Source organism: Aspergillus vadensis (genome assembly GCF_003184925.1).
Source record: "Aspergillus vadensis CBS 113365 unplaced genomic scaffold BO88scaffold_33, whole genome shotgun sequence".
In the NCBI taxonomy this organism is placed as follows: domain Eukaryota; kingdom Fungi; phylum Ascomycota; class Eurotiomycetes; order Eurotiales; family Aspergillaceae; genus Aspergillus; species Aspergillus vadensis.
Window position 1 is genome coordinate 335,655 of NW_020292071.1, and position 20,865 is coordinate 356,519.

The following is a 20,865-nucleotide window of genomic DNA, read 5'->3' on the forward strand; positions in this document are numbered from 1 at the left end:
AATCTCCGAATGGCGAATGGCCTGCATTCCCGACTGCGTCCGCGCGGCCTGACGTTTCTTTTTCTCATCTTCTCTCATCATCACCATGGCTCCCGCTAATCGAGAAATGGGCGCCTCCACGCGCGCTCTTCATGTCGACGATGCCCTGAATGTCGTCACGGATGTAGCTCCGCCAATTCACGTGGCCACTACTTTCCGCTACTCCGACAACCCCGATGACTTAGTGCCCTGGGCCGACCGCAGTGGGGTAGGTGTCTTACTCCCCGAATGCACTCCGAGCTCAATGCTAACTGTGCTTCCGTGTCTAGGATCAGAAGGACAACAATGCTCACATCTATTCCCGGCTGACTGCCCCTAATTATACTCGGTTCGAAGCCATTTTGTCTTCGCTCCTCAATGGAAAGGCCATTAGCTACTCCTCGGGGTTGTCAGCTTTGCACGCGGCGCTAGTCCTGCTCAAACCCCGCCGAATCGCCATTGGAAACGGTTATCACGGATGCCATGGCGTGATTTCTCTGTTCGGTCGCCTCACTGGACTTCAGAAGCTAGATCTTGATTGCCCTGCCGAGCAATTGGAGGCTGGCGATGTGATTCATCTGGAAACACCGGTCAATCCCGAAGGAACCGCCTTCAATATCGAAGCGTATGCTCAAAAGGCTCATTCTCGTGGCGCGTACCTCATTGTTGATGGCACATTCGCCCCGCCCTTCCTCCAAGACCCTTTCGAATGGGGTGCCGATTTGGTGATGCATTCGGGGTCGAAGTATTTTGGCGGACACAGCGATGTTCTTTGCGGAGTTCTTGCTACACAGCGTGAGGATTGGGCGAAACAGCTGCTTGAGGACCGGGTCTTCTTGGGCAGTGTGATGGGAAATATGGAGAGTTGGTTAGGCGTTCGCAGCTTGCGGACTCTGGAAGTCCGAGTGCAGCGCCAGAGCCAGAACGCAGCCAGCCTTGTATCCTGGCTAAACGATGCACTGCGTGCGCCCAGTCTTGCTCCGGATAGCGACGAAGCTGTGGTTCAGCGTGCCCTCGAGCAGGTATTCCACGCCAGCTTGCAGAAAGAGGACGAGTCTTGGCTGTTGAAGCAGATGCCCAATGGGTTCGGACCGGTTTTCTCGATCACCATGAAGACGGAGGATTTTGCCCGGAAGCTCCCGAGCAAGCTGGCGTTCTTCCAGCATGCCACCAGTCTCGGAGGAGTGGAAACGTTGATCGAATGGCGGACAATGTCGGACGCGACTGTGGATCGCCGGTTGCTGCGCATCAGTGTCGGGTTGGAGAACTGGGAGGATCTCCGGCAGGATCTGGTGACCGCGTTCAAGGAATTAGTCGAGGGTAAATAATGACTGAATTGAACGATCTCATAGATATGACTTGGCACTCATATGATGTTAACATTAGTAAACTCTTGATCTCCTCGTAGTACTGCTTGCCTGGTTCAAAAGAATCTACTCCGTACCTACTACCAACTGGCCAATCCCACCGCCACTCTTATCAACCACATCCTTATCAGCAAACCCCGCACGCCCGCCTTTGTTTTCTCCCTAGTATCTTTCTCCCCTCCCCTCCTCAATCCCACCTCCCAACAAACAATAATCATCAACCCCCTACTAATATCCTAATATCACAACCTACTACGAGAAGTAATAAGTCCCCAAGCCCTAAATATGTCCTCGAAAGAAATACCAACATTCCAAATCCACTACTTCGCCTCCGCATCCACCTACACTGGCAAACAATCCGAACGTCTCCCCGCTCCCTTACCGCTACCGAGACTCTTTGATACCCTTGAGTCCATGTACCCGGGGATCAAGGAGAAGGTGTTGAGTAGTTGTGGGGTGAGTTTGGGGGATGAGTATGTGGATGTGGATGGGGAGGGGGATGGGGAGGTGGTGGTTATTAAGCCTGGGGATGAGGTTGCGGTGATTCCGCCGGTTAGTTCGGGGTGAACAACGGTCTACTCCTATTGGAATGAGTGATATTGGTTACTTGGGTAGGTAGGTAGGTAGTTTGTGGGGTATTGATTTTGTGTGTCTGTTTTGGCTGATTATTGTTTGGTATAGGTATAGGTACATGCGCTGGCTGGTGGGGGTGGGAAGTCTGGAGTATTAGGGTGGATTTGCTTGGATGTATATGATTGAAGTGGGAAGGAGACATAGGAAAGAGATCAATGAAGGGACAGAATGCAAGGGGATAAATTAGGGGATGGGGTTGTTTGTCACCACCGTCAACATCAACATCAACATCAACATTAGCATTATCAGCGCCATCGTCATCATCATCTAACCCTCCAACTTCTCCACACCCGCCGCCTTCTTCTGTCTCCAAAGCACGAGTCCGCAAACGCCTGAGAAGAAGAACATGATACTGCGCACATACATCCTCATTAGCATGATCCAACCGACTAAACCACACCGGGGGGAGGTTACTCACCACATAGCAATACACAACCCCCAAATCGACTTCGCCTCCAAACACACCGACTTACTCGCCCCAATCCACGCCGTATAGTTCACCGTCCCGCCACTCAGATCCTCCAAATAGCTGCTCAGATGCGTGGCGAACGTATACGCCGACGATCCGCTTGACCCGTCGCTGCTGAGCTTGTTGCATTGCAGATAGGAGAGTGGCTTTCCGATGATGACTGATACCACGATCACGGCGATGAGGAGGAGGGTGTCGAGGATGGCTGCGATTAGGAAGTGTAGGATATTGTCGAGGAAGAGGATCGTTGTGATGAAGCTGTATATTACTGCGATGCTGGTCTGGTTTCCATTCAAGGGTGGTTAGAGGGGTGGATGTTGCGTGGGTAGAAAGTTGGGAGAAAGGACGTACCACTGTGATTGTCCCGATGAAGATGGCTGGGGGCGTGGCGCCGTTGGAGACAATCTCGGCGATGAAGTTCGCTGTTAGTCCGATTATGGCGATGAGTGAGCAGAGCTGGATGATGCGCGCGCAGACGAAGGTTGCGCCGAGGAGTCCGTGGGGTGCCATTTCTTTGAATTTCCTTCCTGGTGGTAGTTGTATCTGCTTGGGCGAATAGATGAGTGTATTATAGGATGGATGGCTTGATGCCGCACTTTGCGTGAGAGAACAAATTGTAAGAGAAGAGAGAGTGTGTTCTGTAGAATCCCAATCACACGAAAAGGACCGCTAGCCAAATGGCCGTGGTTAATACGTATGCAAACACAACAATTGAGATCAAACAATGATACAAAGGAGTGTAGTAGCACAACAATCCCAAATCAAAGGAATGTATAAGACAATGGCAAAGAGACTGAGAGAGACCGTGAGTTTTCGCTGTTTGACTTGAGTGTAGACAAAGCAAATCTACGACGACAACCAACCTCTTTAAATATCCCTTTCTCCAAGCACCTATTCAGACCATGAAGCTAGGCGAGACTACACGGCACAGAATCTCAAGTTCCAGGCCCAGACAAATTTAGCTACACTCGTGCCGTGTTCTAGATCCGACCGATGAGGATCCATCGAATCTTGGTTGCTGAGCTCTCATTGCGTGATGAAGCGCCGACGGGACAGTAGAGTCTTGTCCAGACCTGTTTAAGGAGCGCTTTGTTTGGAGAAGGTGAAGCGAGCGCTTACTTCATACATAGCTAGCTATCAAAAATTGAGCTCAGGTAAGTGCGCGGTAAAGAGCTAGGGCTGCACCGGGATGGGTCTACTCCACACCGGCGCTTGGAGATGCCATAGCGGGAACGTTCCTGGCCAACGACCCACGAGAGCTTAATTGAACCTGAGACGGCTGCCGTGTGGATGATTGGCGCGGAGGGTATTATTGGGATTTGATTGCAGTGGGGAGAGGGACTTGCTCAGCCTCATTCCGTCTATTACTATTACTATCAGAGGGTCAGTACGCCGTACTTGGAGGGGAATGGGATGGAGGCGCCTGCAATGCAGATCGCGCTGTCGCCGTCCAGCTTCTCGGGATTGTCGTCTGTGGCGTTTTCTATATTAAGGATATGCGGGTAGATTGATTGGGATCGTTTCGTGGAGAAGCGCATTGATTCAGGGTATGTCCCGTACCTGCAGTGAAGGTTTGTAGGCGGGATGTTGGGGTGATAGGTATTGGCTGAGAGGGAGCTGCAATATTCCTTGAGATGGTCTTGTAGTGGGATCTGCTGCTACTTTCCCGTTTCTGGGGAGGTGCTCGAGATGCTAATATTGTCGGCGTTTGGATATGTCTTGTGGGTTGTTTTGTTGTGCGTGGGTGTTTTGGTGGGTCTGCGTGTAGGTAGATACGTTCGTGTACAGAACTGGTAGCTTGAAGTAGTATACCATCGCTGATAAAGTCGCTGGATGCTTTAGTAGATGAGTTATTGATGCTGCCTGAGCTTGTTGTCTTGTAGAGCTCGTCCAAGTAGAGCTCGAGCGAGACGTAGCCCCAAAGTGGTCATGTTGCGAGCTCCTTGAGAAGCTGGACTGATCCTGCGCCATGCCTGCATTAGCTGATTCCATAGTCGTAGTCAGGCCACTATTGACTGCGCCTCTCGCCTTGTTTATGCTACTGGTCACTGCGAGCATCGGAAAGATACGATCCAATCATACCGAGGGCACAACTCACTGCTTTGGTGACGTGCCAATGTTGATAGTGGCTCTTCATATTGTCCCGCGCCAACGGTTGATTGGGGAAAGGCCTCACTCTAGGAGGATTGTTGTATGTGCATCATTGGTCAATGCTTCGATATGCGCATATTGCTTGTCGTCGAATAGACAAGTTGTTGAGCTGCGCAGAGCTAGTATGTCCATATACTAATGCAGAAAGGCCGCATACCAGGCAGGATCGACGCTTGATGCAATGGTAGTCTCATATATGACGAGCCCTAATATCTAGCAGGACAGCTCTTGGCCGTCCACGCAATAGCCGCTTCATTTTAATAGTGCTCCAAGAGTCCCAGATTCCTTTAGGGGCTTGCAGGGATTCGTATCTATCATCTCACCCAATTATGGCAATACCAGTAAATTCTAGCATGCAAACAGCACGAAGGTTTGTAATTGGATAGTATCTGCTCCCTGATAATGTGGTCATTGATACGCAAGGGTCTTTATACTATCCTTTAATGAGATGAGGATGCCGAATTCTCATCAAGATCACATCCGTGAGCGTCCACGACCAGAACACACAGTGTCTACGCTTCGACTCGCTTCATGCGGTTCCATTATATTCTCAGAGCCCGACTTCTCTCACTGCTTTAATTTGTGTTTTTTGGCATGGAGCATATTTTTGTAGTTGCGGGTGGAGCCACAATAGCTTGCATCATCCTGGTACGGCGGTATGCTGCTCAACGAAGACTTGAAGCTCAGGGTAGACTGGCGATTTCAGTGACGTCGAGCTGGAGTTCATCGACTAGGCGAAAACCCATCCATGTACGAGTAATATGAGCGTAGTAAATATATTGTGATCATCAAGTGCTTCAAGAAGATCTGTCAACCATAACTGACTAGAGGCCACTGACATTCGGATCAGTCAATTAATCACATACAACCAAGAATAGTTTCCAATCCGGTGCTAAGTGCAAATGGTCATTACTCAATCACTTACGCATCAGGTTTTGTAGCACTTCGTACCTTTCAGTTGTTGGTAAACAGTCCGACTCATCATCTAGTAGACAAGGTGCTAATATCACTCAAAAAATAGTGGAGCATTGCCTTTCTCGCAAAAACATTTACTATCGACGCCATTCCATCCTCCATAAGGGCAATAGAACTTGCACAGCCAATTCAACAATTGCATAGTTCGGGGAAAGTTCGGGATTCGGAGAAGTGTCAGGTACTCATATTCACCGCCCCAGCGGTAAGTGGCAACTGCCGGCAGTATGTAGATTTTACAGCCGCGGAGATTCGCCGCAGCTGCTTCCACGCCTCTTGCTCCATCAAGGAATTGAGCTCTAGGTTGTGGGCATGTATGATGGGTGGTCCAGAATGCCTTTGTTACTCCCAAAGACGAGAGTATTACAGAGGGCGGCTGGTGTGAATTACGCGCTCACGCCGAGACTCTGCGGAGCTGCCTCGCGCGCGCCACCTCTCCTTCGCCAGAGCAATCTCTCAGACTACTCGCAAATTGTATCACGGAGATGCTTCAGCGCAGGCTCAAAGGTATGAAACCTTTACAAATTGTCGAATTTTGCGGCTTACCATTATGCTCCTTAGTATCTCGATCAAGACCTACTAAACTCGTCAACTGAGGTGCTTAACCTCCGTCTCAAGCTCGAGTTTGACGAGCACAAGGACATCCGGACCTATCTGCGAAAATGGCAACAGTCCCATTCCAACGACCTGGACCCTGTTCGAGGCCCAGGGACTTCAAACTCCCTGGACGCATCGGCACCCTGGGTGGGAAACATGCTTAACGACAACCGTGAGGCTCGCGATGCCGGAAGCGATGCTCTACGAGCGGCAGATGATTCCTTAGAATTCACAAACTCGGCCGACGAAGGAGAGGGCTTGAATCAATACTTGGAGCCGGGTGATTTGGTGGCAATGACTGCGTAAGTGCAATCGACTTGTTCTGCTGTGCAGTATCATGGCCGCTAACTTTTGCGGAACAGCGTCGACGGTATCCTGACATTTGCCATCTACATCCGCTCCATTCATAAACAGCAACAATTCTATACGGACAGAGGAAAATGGCGGATTGCTTTTGCCAAGGATCTTGACTATGTCGTCAAGGGGTTTGTGCCTCCAGAAATGGTTGCGCCCCTGCTCCCGCACGTTCCTGGCGCTGCCGCTCAGATGAAGACAGAGTTCCAATCTGTGACCGAAGGTGGAGTCCCGAGAAATGTTGGTGCGGATCTTCTCAAGAAAATGTACACCTTCGACCAAGACGCGCAGGAGCTGTACCGTGCGAATGCAGCCCGGTTGGACAGCATTCATGACATTGTGGCCGATGAGGAAAATTACCGTGAATATACGTTGGAGGAGCTGACCTGCAAGGCGCTTGATATTGAAAAAGATCAGCTGAACGATGTGCTCTTGTTCCTCGTCCATCGCGTCGCTCACGCCAATGCTTTCTTCATCGAGTATGATCGGAGCTCTCTGTTTGCCAACCATTACCTAGTCAAACCGAGACGAATCGCTAGAGTCTTGGACACGGTCACCACCTGGGCTCACGAGCACCAAGATCACCTTTACCAGAATGTAAATGGTAAGGGGCTTCCCAACTTGAAGGACCATCCTCTGCAAAAATTCGTCCAGAAGGCCCAGCGTCTCATCAAGCGTAGCCGAACCGCGCGCGCGCCAACTACCATGGCTTGCGTCGGTCCAAGTGCTCATCGATTCACTCCAGACCAGGATGGCAAACATATGCTCTATCGTGAAATGGTTACAGAAAAGTTCAGTGACACCGATCGTATGATCATCGAATACTTACAGCTGTGGTGTCTTCCGCCGCGCAGAATGACGTCTGGGACCATGCGCTCGGCCGGTTCGCATATAATGCGTAGTACAGGCATGTATGGCGCTGTGGAACTGAATCCCATGACGGCAACTCTTTTCCTACAAGAACTGGGTGTTTTCTACCCGTGGGAGAATATTCGCTTGTTCGACCAAGGTCTAGCCCTTCCCGGCCACGGCATTTCTCCCAGCTCGGATGCGGCGTGGGAGGAAGTCCAACAAGAGTGCGAGAAGCTTAACTCACAGGAGCTTCCTGATAAGATGAAAGATGTGCGTATTGACTGGGGGGACCTACCGGTTTATTGTGTGGATGATGCTACTGCCCAGGAGATTGACGACGGTGTGTCTCTCGAGCGCATACCGGGATCAGACGATACATTCTGGATCCGTGTACATGTGGCCAACCCTACTGCATTCCTTGATTCTGAAGGAAAGATTATGCAGTACGCCGCTTCCCGCCTCCAGACGATGTATGCCCCAGAGCGTACATATCCTATGATTCCGAGCTCCCTCACGCAGAAGCACTTCAGTTTGGCCCCAGGCCGTCCAACTCTCACCTTCAGCGCGAAGATGAATCTGCAGGGCGAAGTTCTTGATACCGACATCACGAATGGAGTGGCCAGGAACGTCATCTATATAACACACGGCAAGCTACGCAGTCTTTTCGAACCTAGTTCCGAAAAGGAACTAGAGCCCTTAAGAGTAGGGGGAGAAGTGCCGAAGCGGAATTTGCGTGAGGAGTTACAGGAGGAAGTAGATGAGAAGGATGAGTCCAATTTCCGTACGCTTCGACAGTTGATGCTGGCGTTCCGGGAACTCCGACGCAAAAACGGCGCCATGGAATGGCCTTCATCTCCCGACATCTCTCTTTCAATGACTGCAGGGACAGAGCCTTTGAATCCTTCCAGTATGAAGGTGACGGAAGGGCGTTACGTTCTTGGCGATCCCGTCATTGAACTGGCCCAACAACAAATTGATCCTCACGAAGTTCCTGATATGACGAAGCGCAACCTTATCTCAACTCTAATGAACCTGGCCTGTTGGGTCTCTGGAAAATGGCTGGCCGAACGCAACATCCCTTCTGTCTACGACGGAACGTACTATCATCCGGAATACCCTAAAGTAACCAATGAGAATCTGTCCGAATACGGAGGGCAAGCTTGGCTGCAGTTGGCAGCTCCGAAGGGTATCTCTTCATCCAGTCCCCTCCATCATACGCCTCTTGGACTTGACACCTATGTCAAAGCAACCAGTCCCCTGCGGCGGTACACTGACGTCCTTGCTCATTATCAAATCGAGGCCGCGCTTCGCTTCGAACACGAGCATGGCCGCCGCCTGGACGCCCAGACGGATGAGCCTGCTCTGCCTTTCTCTCGTGAATACGTTGATGAATATATTTCTCGGTCCCGGTGGAAGCGCAACCGCATCCGGGAATGTGACCTAGCCTCGAAGCAATTCTGGGCATGCATGCTTCTGTTCCGCGCCTTCTACTTCTCTGAGTGCCCACTACCCGAGACATTCGAGTGCTTGATCCAGCGGCCATACAGCAGCACCTCCATGGCTGGTACGCCATACGGAAACGGATACGCTGCTGTTATCACGTCCCTGGGAGTTCGCTGCCAGGTCTTGATACCTGAAGAGATGTCAGACGCACCTGACCTGGACATCCTCAGTATCGTGGATGCTAAGATTACTGCCGTTGATATGGCACGCTCGCTTGTGGTCATGGAAGCAACGCGGGTCGTTAAGCCGTTTGAACGGGTGGGAGAATGGAAGTGATGCATTTGTACAGTGAAAATCGAGTTTTGGCCATCGGTGTTGTTTTTGGAGTTCCGGTAATAGCATCGTTTTGAACGCTCTCATCTCTGGTTAACATACGAAGCGTCTGGTGTTTATATTATATGTACCATAGCTTGCAAATAGATCTTATTGTCGATATCCCAAATAGGCAAGAGCAACTAGCTCATGTGACAACCCACCTTGTCACGCCTCACTGATTCCCACTACTCGAACTTTGAGTGTCCAAACTCCTTTTTCCGGACGCTGTACTACCATTTCCCGCGTGAATTCCATGTCCTCAGGGCGCGTCTCGCATAGCTCTAGGTCAAAGCGACGCACAATGGCCGCCAGCGTCATGTACAATTCTGCATAGGCCAGGCTGATCGATGATGAGTTTATGTTATTGATAGTGAAGGATTCGTACTCACTTCATGCCAATACAAATTCTACTGCCCCGTGTGAAAGGAACTAGGTATTTGGTAAGGTTGTCTCCCCGTTCAGCAGCTTGGATCCATCGCTCGGGGTTGAAGCTTTCAGGATCTGGGAAAATCGCGGGATTACGGTGGATGAAATAGCTGATTGTGCTGACCGGAGTCTTCATAGAGAATAGTTTTAGTTCATAATCCTCCTGCTCGAACAGTCATGCTTACGCCAGGCGGGATCTCGTATCCCTTATAATATAGTGTCTCTGTTGGTGCCACTCGCGCTGGTCTCAAAGCTGCTGCCCCAAGCCGGAGAGCTTCATTGATGACGGCCGTCTACCCATCACAACAAGTTAGTGCTTGGTGTTAATGCTCGCATGTATATTGGTCTCGATTGCGTACCAGGTATGGCAGCCGCTCCAGCTGTGCCCAATTGGCTTCACCAGTTGGCTTGGACATGACTTGCTGCAGTTCTTGCCGGAGCTTGAAATAAAGATCTTTGTTTCGCAGAAGATGATACGTCGCAAGCGTCAATGTCGCGGCCGTGCTTTCTGTACCCCCGAGGAGGACAATAAAGCTCTCATCGCGCAGGCGAGCTACACACCGCTCGCTCGCAGGTACAGAAGGATCGCTCAGAGCATGATATATTGTCCTTCGTTTTGTGCCTTCAGGAGCTAAAGCCTCGTCTGATTGACGGGAAATCTGCTCCTGCATGTCATACACATTTGACAATGCAGGACGAACAAGGCGCATGAGCCGTATTGGCAAAGCTTTCGTTAGGATTGGAATAATTGGGAAGAATCGGAACAAATGGCAGGCACTAGTGCCCTTGGCCAAGATTTCCCATACGATGTTTCTGTTCACCAGGTCCCTTTCTCTCAGATACCCGTTGTCTTTGCCATAAAGATAGTGTGTGATGATGTCTCCTGTGAGTGCAGTGAAGGCTGTACTTAACGTGAACACCGCTTGCTCGACATGTCCCTGTTCCAGATGCCATGCTAGAAGGGACACCTTCTCTTGAACGACACCTGAGAGCTCAACTACAGCCTTCTTCGAGAAGAACGGGTTCAGCGGGGCTCGACGAGCACGGTGAAGATCATGATCGACGGTGGCCAGCGCCGCACATGATGATGCATATGATGATACCATGCGCGGATCCTTCTCACGTTTCCGGCTACACCCAGCATAGATCTCGTCATACATAGATGGGTCAGCAATATGGACTTCTCGCGGGTTTATTCGCACGATTGGGCCTTCAAATATTGTCAGTATGGTGCATTAACAGTGGTCCGGCAGAATACCGTATGCTCTATGCATCTTCTCAATTTCCCATATGAATTTTCCACCACGAATAACATCGTGGTAGAATTCATGCAGGTGAGTGGAAGCTGCTAGCTTGGGCCCTGGGATTTTGCTAAGGGGATGAAAATAGATACGGTAGATCGTTCTCGCAGAGACACAAAAGAAAACCAAGAGTAGTAGAAGAAGGGTGTACATCATGAAAAACCGTCAATTTATCTTGGATTTTCATCGAAACCTGCCTCTTATCGGTGTAGTTTGGAGTGATACCAGCTACCCATATATAGTAACAGTCCCTGCTCAGAAGGCATGCACATCTTGCGAATCCCCTTGACGAGCAACGCTAAGAGGATCTCATCTTCAGACCTTGAAGTCGGGGCGAAAGTCCGTCCAATGCATTGAATCGTTGGAGTTCGGCGCATTCAGCCAGACCTGACTCATGTTTACGATAGGCGGTTGTGCAGAAGGTACCCTATCGTGTGGCTTTCTGCTTCCATTGAAAGTCTGCGGCTAAACTAGCTACGTTATATCCCGGTTAGACACAAGTCTCGAATGAGGATCTGGATACACCGAATTAGCGCCAGAGTCACCATAGTCGGAATAGTGTCACTAGGAATAGCAAATAGTCGTCGACGATCCTAATCTCGAGTAACCCATTTGTCGAGAATACGTTGCTATGTTCGGGTGCTACTGAGCAGAAGGTGGCTGAGCGAACAGACATCTGGCTTGCAGCTGTGCCAGGGCCTAGGTGAGTACTCGTAAGCTGATCATGATTGTGATTAAGACTTTGATACTCTGACCGACACAATGGCTTTGTTGAAAGAGAGGCGTGTTATATTAATACCTTTCATCCAGGACTATAAGCTTTCAGCCTAGTTGTGCACCAGTGTCATTGGATCTGGGCCGCAATATGGGCCGCAATATCATATCCAGCGTGTCGTCCCGTCTCCCAGCCGATCTCAACAGATTACAGTTAAGCAGCTAACTAATTATATGAATGCAGGAACTGTGTTATAACCCGCTCAATATCAGATTTGCAATCACTCTAGGGTTTCGGCCTGCGTCCGACCTGATTGTAGCGGACATCCGCTGTAGCCGCCACCGCATATTCTCCGAATACTGTCCAGGACGTCCGACGCAGGTTTGCTTCAGGACTGCATGATTTACGAGCAGGACCAATACTAGTGACATAAGCCACATGCACGGGACTATTTTATGACGCACATACATATGCCATATTCTCCGATATCCAAATAGGCCCGTTGAGATATTAGTAAGAATCGAGGCGTTGCAGTTATACCATATGATGGACGGTCCTTTTTAATCAAATGCATACTATGGTATAGAATTCTTCTCTCAACGACCCAGTCAGTCATATCATGTTCACTATAAAAACAATCACTGAGAAGGGAAGATTGTCTCATGCAGGACAACTGCAGCAATCACGCCAACAGGCGGCCCATTCCGCCACCGTTGATATGGTCGGGATTTCCGAGTAGCTATAGACCAACTAGGGTTGGTAAAGAGTAAGTAGCGGTGGAGAGTTCATACAACTGATGATGAAGATGTTTGCTATGAGTCCAGAAGATTAGCAAGAAACCTCGCAGGAACTTACCCTACTTGGTTGGTGCTCGGACAAAGATGCCATACTAGGCTGAGATGTTGCCAGGCACAGCTGTATAGTGTGCTCACCGATTCTTTCTACATCTTTCTACATGATGGACTTCACATATAGAGGGGTAACTAAGGTACAGGGATTTAATTCGGACAATCAGCATGGGGAGGGATGATTGGCTTTGAGTTCTCTCATTATTGCAACTGGTACATCTAGTCAATTGTCAAGTAATATCTGGAGTATCAGTATCCCTTAATAATAGTAATCAGATAAAGGACTAACTTGACAAACAATACGCACATCAAACAGACCGGACTCAGCATGCATACCTGCTGCTATACGCGGCGTCTACGTATACACTCTCAATGAGCAGAAATTGTCCTCAGTCTCACATACTAATTAACCAATCAATACAATCTCATCCATCTATATTCACCCTATGATACACACAGTCCTTCTCCCTATGTACTCCATACTATCAACCCCATACATACACATACATAACCACATCTAGATCCCAAAAACCTCCTTGACCAGCGTCTTCTTATTAACTATATCCCACACATAGTCAGTAAACCGTAAACAACGTAACCGCTTCAAACCCAAGTAAATAGAAAGAAAAGAAAAAGGGAATAAACTCACCCTTCCCCATCGCATTCCTCGGAATCACCCCCTCCAGGACCTTCATCTCCTGTGGCATCTTATACCCAGCCAAGCGATCCTTCAACGCCCTGCGCATATCCAACGCACCCCAGGGCTTATCGCCATTCTTCCCACCTCCTTTACTTCTATACTCGGGCCTGAGGACCACGATCGCGGCGACTTTCTGGCCCCATTGGTCCGAGGGGAGGCCTACGACGGCGGCTTCGGCGATTTGGGGACTATATCCACCAACAATCAGTATTTCGTGAATGGTGGTGGTGGTGGTTAATGTTGTAGATGGAAGGGGAAACTCACAGCGAAAGCAACTCCCTCTCGACTTCCAACGCGCTCACTTTCTCTCCGCCTGTCTTGATGATATCTACGCTTCGACGACCCTGGATGAAGTACATTGGGCCTTGGGCCCATTCGCCGCTTGTGCCGTGGCCGGCGGTGGGGACGGGTCTGCGGACGGCGACGTCGCCGGTTTTGAACCACGGTCTTTTGTTGGGGTCTGATTCGTCGGGGACGAAGGATTCTTGCGTGGCTTTTTCGTTCGCCCAGTATTCTTTGAAGATGGTGGGGCCGCGGAGCTGGATCTCGCCTTCGCGTTCACGGCCCGTGGTGGTGTCGAGCTCTTCGCCGGGTTTGATGACTTCGTTGGTTTCGGTGTCGACGAGACGGGCTTCTACCGAGGGTAAGGGCCAGCCGACGCTGCCGTCGACGCGGTCGGTGAAGTCGAGCCCGCAGCTGATGGCCATGCCGACTTCGGTCATGCCGTAGCGTTCGAGGAGGACGTTGCCGTTGCTGAGGTCCGACCAGGCCTTCTTTGTCGGGGTGGGGAGGGCGGCGGAGCCGGAGATGTTCAGGCGGAGGTTCTCTGGGGAGATGGCCTTTCGGGCGGCTTCTTGGGTGGGTGCGGGGAGGTTGGGGAAGGAAGTTAGCAGGCGGTTGTAGATTGTGGGCACGGCTGTGAGGAAGGTGATTTTGCTGCGTGTGGATGGGGAGGTTTGGGGGAGGAAGGGGGCGGCGAGGCGCGTCCAGACGGCGTCGGTGTTGAAGGGGAACATGAATTCGATGGAGGAGCCGGCCAGGATGGGCGTCACAATGGCGTTGACGGTGCCGTGGATGTGGTGTAGGGGAAGGAGGTGGAGGAGCCGGTCTTGCGGGGTGTAGTTCCATGCTTGGAGGAGGGAGGCCGCTTGGGCTGTTAGGGCGGATTGAGGGATGAGGACGCCTTTCTGGGGGTTGTTAGTTCTGCAGATTTGTGAAGGTGTTGAGGATCATACGGGTCTGTTGGTGGTGCCGGATGTGTAGAGCATCATTCCACCGCGCGATTCCACACCGATGTCCTCTAATGACACTGAACCCGTGTTGCTTGCGCCCACTTTGATCTTGTCCTTGATATCCAAGACAGGCTCCCGATCCAGACCCGCCTTGACGAGTTCTTGTGCCTTCGCTGCGTACTTCTCCGTCGCAAGCAGCACCTTGGCCTGCGAGTTATCCATGATATACTTTAGTTCGCCGACGGGAAATGCCGGGGATAGAGGAAGGGCAATGGCATCGCTAGCGAGGATGGAGAGCAGCGTCACTAGTACAGTTTGTGAGCGAGTATCCCATTAACATCATACATGAGATGGTCACAGTACCTACGTAGTCGTAGCTATTCTCAGCCAGAAACGCGACCCTCTCGCCAGACAAGCCATCTTTTCCACCTCCGGCAGACTGAAGCAGCCGGTCCTTAGCTTGCAGTACATCCGCAACCAGATTCCCGTATGTGAACGATCGAGCAGACGCGCTATGAACCACCGCCAGGTTTGATTGATCGTGGTCCTGGAGGGCGCGGAAGAGAGGGAGATTCGGCAGGGAGGAGATCGATCGACGAACGAGAGGTGTCACTAAAGACCGGGAGCTACTTTTAGGAGCACCACATCTCCACGCTAGAAGGGTGTGGAGCGAATGTTGACGAGACGGAGAAGCAATCGAGCCCCGGGAGAGGAGCGGCATCAAAGTGCGTCCGGACATGACTGAGAGATGCGTGGGAACCGTATGACATGACCCAGCAGCCGTCAGGATATCTCGAGCTTATAATTGCCTCGGTGCGCAGGTAACCCACGTCAATCAATGGATTGATCGATACCCAAGGCAAAAGATAAAGGCGGATTGCGCGACGGAACTGATGTCATTTGGGGAGGAAGCGCATCGGAGCTTTGCGGTCTCGGCAACGGCACTTGCTTTGCTCCGGCTATCGGTGGTTGGAGATGCATTGGAAGCAGCATGTTAAGGTTAGGAAGGATGGTGATAGCTTTGCATGGAACCAGTCAGATTGGCCGATGCTTGTTCTTTCCGGAAGAAAGAATAACACGCCTGCCAGGGTGATGACTTAGTATTGAAAGGCATCTAAATGCGACGAAGCAACGGACAACCCCCGACCTCCGCACCATTCCCAAAACAGTAACCCGCCCACTCCGTGGCCAATTGCGGTCTCCCGATTCTCATCGCTCAGCATCAAGAATCCCCCTCCGTATCTCTCAATTAAAATACTACACAGCATCATATCATATCTCTCCCCCCACCTTATCTTCCACCGGGACTACCGCTTCCCCCTCAATGCTCCCCCGCGCCTCCCTCTCCGGCTTCCTCCCCCGCCGCGTCTTCTCCCTTACTGCTACCAGAATGGCCTCCACCTCCGCAACCCCCGTTGAGGATCTCATTCGGGAGAAGGTATGTCCAATGCCCTCTTACATACTTCTATCCGGTTATATATTCTCATACTAACTTACAATGCTAAGCTTACAACCGCCTTCACTCCCTCCACCCTCATCATCCGCAATGATTCGCATCTACACGCACATCATAACGCCATGCGCGGATCGACTTCGAAAGAGACCCATTTCCAGTTCGTTGATACGCCCCTCTTCTCCTGGTACTTGTTGGTCTGACTTATATCTGTCTAGTGTGACGATCACATCTCCCTCGTTCCAGTCGAAGCCCCAGCCTGCGCGCCATCGTATGGTCTATGGTTTGTTGAAGGAGGAGATGAGTCGCGAGGGTGGCATCCATGCGCTGCAGTTGCGGACAAAGACGCCGGAGGAGGAACAGCGGGAGGAGGAGAGGAAGGCGGCGAAGGCTTGATACAACATACAGCATATACTTGATACAGGAAGGGTTGATGTTCTTTCATTTGACTTGATCTGCGATACCCATGAATAAATGCATTATACGGTCGATCGAGTGCGTTCTACATACAGTTCGTACATACATCAAGGGATATTATTATTAAGGTAGTCGGATTATTACATGTTCTAGCGCCAAAGGTAGGGGCAACGAAGAGACTCTAATATATACACTGCGATAGCATCAAGCGCATCCTAGCCAACGTGCAGCAACAGTAATTCATCAGGCCGCATACGCCCCAAGACGCAGAAACTATACACGACCGATCAGTGGATACAGACAAACAGCGACGAGCGATCAAGCAGACATAGGAGACGATTCAGCAGGTGGGTGCTTTTCAGCCAAGACAAGGCAAAACGACAAAGTGGTATAACAACGGAACAATCACAGCAAGCGAACGATCCTCGACTGGCTCGGCTTACCGTAAGCGTAGACAAGAAGTAGAGCATCGGACGAGAACACAAACGATAAGAGGTCGTTACAGCCTTGCGTAAACTTGAACGGAAAGCGAACAGAAGCAGGACAAGGTTAATACCTCGGAGGGTATCTGGAGAGATGAAGGGCATTGGCATGGCGAAGCATTTATATCAGCGCAAGGTCGAGTCATCAGATCAAGCCAAGTATAGCATATTGCATATGCCATAAAAATCACGGGCTCTATTTCGAGGACTTGTTGGCTTCCGTGACACCGACGGCAACACCGACGACAATGGCGATGATAAGAACTATGGATACTGTTAGCCTGGCCTATGAAGCGGGTATCGCATGGGGACACTTACTGACGACCAGCAGAGCATACCACTTCCACTTTCTCGCCCGACGAGCGCTGGCAATAGCTTCCGTGATCTGGTTGTTCGCGTTCGAAACGTTCTGCGCAACATTGTCTGCATCCTGGTTGATCTGCTCCACAGCAGGCTCCTGCTGGTGGACCAGCTCCGCCACTTCCTGGTACAGGCGGCCCAGCTCCATCATATCCTGCTCGATCTTGCGAATGGCGGCCGATCGCTCCAAAGCGGCCTGCCTGGCGTCGTTTGCCTGTCTAGTCCGGCTACCCGTAACCTAATCGGAATGTTAGCATGAACTTGCTGAAACCTCTCGAAAGAGCATACCTGGAAGCTCTGCTCCTGGCCCAACAAGACATTGTCCACACCCTGCTCGATCTCCTCGGGGGAAGCTTCGGGGTTGGCGATCTCATAACGTCTGCGAACCTGCTCCCTCAGGCGCTTCTGGAAGTCGGACTGGCATCTCTGGTACTGTTCGATCTCGCGACGGAGGTTCCGGCTAGTGACGTCGATCTGGGTCTGCACACGGCTGTCGCCGGAGCCGGGGGTCTGCTTGACCTTCTTCAGAAGATCGCGGAGGTAACGGAATCCGTTGTTCACTTCATCCTCGATGTAGTCCAGAGTCTGGCGAGCGACCTGGTCCTCCTTTCCGGTACTCGAGTCGAGCAAAGCGTTCTGAGCGGCGGCAAGCTGGCCCTCGCGCTTGGCGCGGAGATCGGCAATACCGTCGTTGATCTCTCGGCACTTGTTCAGCAGCGTCGTCGCGTCGGCCGGCTGGTTGTAAGAGCCCATTTCTGATGTGCGATCGCAGGTTAGGCTATGGTCGGGTCAGACAGAGGGGCTGAAGGTGGTGCGCTTACCATAGCTACCGTTGCCCTGCTCCATGGCATTGGCGTCGCTGTAGGGGTTGGCATCTTGCTGGCCATAGGGGTTGTACTGGCCGTAGCCACCCTGGTTTCCACCGTACTTGAATCGACGGGTTAGCAGACTATTTGACGATGCGCAAGTGGTGGGTAATAAGGGGTGGGGTAACGGCAAGGGTCAGGATGATGACGTTCTGGGTGTCGACATACACTCATGGTGAGTTAAATTAGTGTAGTCCTGAGAGTCTTTCAAGTCAAATTGATCGTACAGCCGTCAATTCAGACACCGTGGTCGTGATGCAGCGTGGGTCACTGGTCGCAGCGAGTAATTCCGACAGGTGGACGTAGCTTCGGGGTTGTACGGGAAACGAGAACGGCGATGAATTGCGACTACCGCAGAAAGGGAGGATTAAGAGTTTCGTGGGTAAATAGAGTCGGAGACTGCAAATAAGGTGAAACGGTAAAAGGTGGAGGAGGGGGATAAAAAGGGAACGAAGAGGTAGCAGGCAGGCAGAAAAAAAAGAAGCAGTTGAGGGAATGAGGTGAGAAAGAAAGAATGGGGGAAGGACGAAAGAGTGACGGGTGAGACAAGGCGGCTGAGCCACTGGCGGCTGCAAATCCAAAGGGAAGCCCTCGACGGTTGACTGGCTCTGGCCCGCAGATGGCAAATATGTCACTCAACAACTCTTTTACTTCCAGAAGAAGAGGAACAACAAGTAAGGAACGACTGGGGGTGGGAAGGGAATCAAGAAAGAGGGAGGAAGATGAAGCTGTTTTCTTTCTTTTCTCGCTCTGGTCAATCAGGGGTGAAACCTAGCACTGATGGCTTTTCCTCGATATTATTATTATTATTAGTAGGGGGCGTCTAGCTCGAGCACAGACCGGCCGGCGATCCTCGAGTCCCCTTTTTTCCCACGATGATGATAATCAAAACATTCACCGTCTATGCCCTCTGAAACAGCTCGGTCGGGTCCAAAAAGTGGAATTGTGACGCTGGGCTGAAGGCTCGAAATGTACCATGAGTGATCGAGGTAGATAAAGTGCTGCTGATCGTCGGGGTGCACTTGATGCCATACCCAGTACTTTCTTCATCAGACAGGTCTCTACACCAGAAATCAAGAATGGCCCTGACAGAATCACACCCTTGCTTGCGACAATCTTTGCTTTTTATTGCCAAGTTTGATTGTGAAGCTAAGATTTAAGAAAGAAGATCCCATGGCAGAACAGAGGGACTAATCGCAACTATCTACACTATGTCTTAGAAAGCTATCCACTGTGTGCTGCTCATCCAACACTTGCAACTGTTGTCACAATTTCGTCCCCAAATACGACCGACCATTGACCCTTGAACACCTGCACGAGCTACTGAATTACGTTCCTGGAGCCGTAGAGCGGCACCCTGCACGTCACTGATATGTACCTACTCCATTGGATGTGATCTGGAAACCATGATCTGGGCCCTGGCAGGGTTGAGCTTCAACGGTCTCCCCACCTGCCACCCAGCTTTCCATGACTACGCGCCCAATCTACCCCATACACTGTTAACCGCTGGCAACGAAATAACCAGCGATCAAACTCGCGATGAATCAAATGTAATAAAGCTTTTGACTACAATATGTTAGCTCAATTTCCCCTGACGCCGTTTCCCCACTTCACAATCTCAGCAACGGCAGAACCATGCCTTCAAGTTTCATCTCATTTACTCTCATGCCATCATGCATATTAATCCTACCTTTCAAATAATGGCAATCTCACACAGAACCGTTGCTGAGCACTGAACACAATAATAACAGCGTAAGCAGCTCATCTCAGCTCAGCGCAGCACAATGGAATTCCCACAGCAGCTCCACAGCCGCGATCTAGCTTGGCCAGCGTGTGCCTGTCTAACCCACAAGCGAGAGTAAATTTAGCAACACCGAACTCCATTCGCGGTGCAGGTGCATGCATCCATTCTTCGAATCATGCTTCTAGGAAGGAAATGTCGGTGTCTAAATGGCAATATGCCCACCGCCACATATCAGAGTAGTTTAGCTTGAGCTGAGCCTCAAGTGGGTGGACAAGACACTGCCCCATTCAATTCAATCCCTCGGTCGGGGCTAGTCAATAAACCTCAGGCAGCCATTTTTCCACTCAGTCAAGAGGTCACATGCTCCAGGCAGTGAACTCTCACGTTACTCCAATTATATCCCTAGCATATTGTCGCGTGGTCCAATGCTTATCGCTTTGAAGAAATCACTAGGTGGGTTCATGCGATGAACCTTAAATCTAATATGTCACAGCAAGGGTTTTAGAAGATAAATTTAATTAGCATTTGGTACCTACATGAAAGTACCTTGAACAAGCAGACATATACTGTGACATTAGAACAAGGGTCCGGATGACATAAAGTCGAATGTCTCCCTGCTAACCTCTACAAAATGAAACCAACTGATCCCTTCATCACCATTCAATGAACATGAAAGTCGTACGAGTACTGCGACAACTACCAGACCTACGATACTACCCAGAATGAAGTCAAGTTACACAACGTACAGACAATATTTATAAACGCATTATTGACCACTGTACAAAGTGATCGATTAACATCATAGCCCCAAGCGCAATCATTACTACAACCACCCAGCCCAAGCCACAGACCCAGCAAACCCAGCAAACCCAGCAAACCCAGCAAACCCAGCAAACCCAGCAAACCCAGCCAACTTACGGTCTAGAATCCTTCAAATCCTCCCCCATCCACAGAACCCAGTGGCCCCGAATCCATGGAACCGCAGTAAGGGTCCATCCATAGCTACTCTACCTACTCTACCTACCAGCACACAAGAACAATTTGCAGTTTACACCCGCAAGCCGGCCAGACATCCGAAAATCCCCCCCCC

The 20,865-nt window shown here is 50.7% G+C and overlaps 8 protein-coding genes across 8 annotated transcripts; 4 read left to right on the forward strand and 4 right to left on the reverse strand.

Moving 5' to 3' along the window:
- Positions 1 to 85: 85 nt before the first annotated feature.
- On the forward strand, positions 86 to 1,346 carry BO88DRAFT_351790 (cystathionine gamma-synthase; the record flags this gene model as incomplete). Its single annotated transcript, XM_025703547.1, has 2 exons — positions 86 to 253; positions 309 to 1,346. The coding sequence occupies 2 exons, from the start codon at positions 86 to 88 to the stop codon at positions 1,344 to 1,346; spliced, it is 1,206 nt and encodes a 401-aa protein (XP_025557920.1).
- A 324-nt stretch (positions 1,347 to 1,670) lies between these two features.
- Positions 1,671 to 1,952, forward strand: BO88DRAFT_351915 (MoaD/ThiS family protein; the record flags this gene model as incomplete). Its single annotated transcript, XM_025703557.1, has 1 exon — positions 1,671 to 1,952. One exon carries the CDS (start codon positions 1,671 to 1,673, stop codon positions 1,950 to 1,952), a length of 282 nt encoding a protein of 93 aa, XP_025557921.1.
- A 333-nt stretch (positions 1,953 to 2,285) lies between these two features.
- BO88DRAFT_351827 (uncharacterized protein) lies at positions 2,286 to 2,997 on the reverse strand (the record flags this gene model as incomplete). Its single annotated transcript, XM_025703550.1, has 3 exons — positions 2,286 to 2,370; positions 2,437 to 2,768; positions 2,839 to 2,997. 3 exons carry the CDS (start codon positions 2,995 to 2,997, stop codon positions 2,286 to 2,288), a joined length of 576 nt encoding a protein of 191 aa, XP_025557922.1.
- A 2,896-nt stretch (positions 2,998 to 5,893) lies between these two features.
- Positions 5,894 to 9,392, forward strand: BO88DRAFT_408800 (exoribonuclease II). The gene is made up of 3 exons (XM_025707804.1): positions 5,894 to 6,117; positions 6,172 to 6,509; positions 6,570 to 9,392. The coding sequence occupies exons 1-3, from the start codon at positions 5,944 to 5,946 to the stop codon at positions 9,190 to 9,192; spliced, it is 3,135 nt and encodes a 1,044-aa protein (XP_025557923.1). The 5' UTR covers positions 5,894 to 5,943; the 3' UTR covers positions 9,193 to 9,392.
- A 4-nt stretch (positions 9,393 to 9,396) lies between these two features.
- BO88DRAFT_475115 (cytochrome P450) lies at positions 9,397 to 11,111 on the reverse strand (the record flags this gene model as incomplete). Its single annotated transcript, XM_025711858.1, has 5 exons — positions 9,397 to 9,571; positions 9,621 to 9,787; positions 9,843 to 9,950; positions 10,017 to 10,867; positions 10,916 to 11,111. The coding sequence occupies 5 exons, from the start codon at positions 11,109 to 11,111 to the stop codon at positions 9,397 to 9,399; spliced, it is 1,497 nt and encodes a 498-aa protein (XP_025557924.1).
- A 1,804-nt stretch (positions 11,112 to 12,915) lies between these two features.
- BO88DRAFT_375307 (acyl-CoA synthetase) lies at positions 12,916 to 15,534 on the reverse strand. The gene is made up of 5 exons (XM_025704329.1): positions 14,817 to 15,534; positions 14,457 to 14,758; positions 13,486 to 14,408; positions 13,171 to 13,409; positions 12,916 to 13,079 (listed from the first exon to the last, which is right to left on the reverse strand). The coding sequence occupies exons 1-5, from the start codon at positions 15,190 to 15,192 to the stop codon at positions 13,039 to 13,041; spliced, it is 1,881 nt and encodes a 626-aa protein (XP_025557925.1). The 5' UTR covers positions 15,193 to 15,534; the 3' UTR covers positions 12,916 to 13,038.
- Positions 15,535 to 15,777: 243 nt separating this feature from the next.
- On the forward strand, positions 15,778 to 16,302 carry BO88DRAFT_351874 (BolA family protein; the record flags this gene model as incomplete). The annotated part of the gene is made up of 3 exons (XM_025703555.1): positions 15,778 to 15,891; positions 15,960 to 16,066; positions 16,125 to 16,302. The coding sequence occupies 3 exons, from the start codon at positions 15,778 to 15,780 to the stop codon at positions 16,300 to 16,302; spliced, it is 399 nt and encodes a 132-aa protein (XP_025557926.1).
- Positions 16,303 to 17,001: 699 nt separating this feature from the next.
- BO88DRAFT_351897 (syntaxin) lies at positions 17,002 to 17,918 on the reverse strand (the record flags this gene model as incomplete). Its single annotated transcript, XM_025703556.1, has 3 exons — positions 17,002 to 17,069; positions 17,124 to 17,403; positions 17,454 to 17,918. 3 exons carry the CDS (start codon positions 17,916 to 17,918, stop codon positions 17,002 to 17,004), a joined length of 813 nt encoding a protein of 270 aa, XP_025557927.1.
- Between the last annotated feature and the right edge of the window lie 2,947 nt (positions 17,919 to 20,865).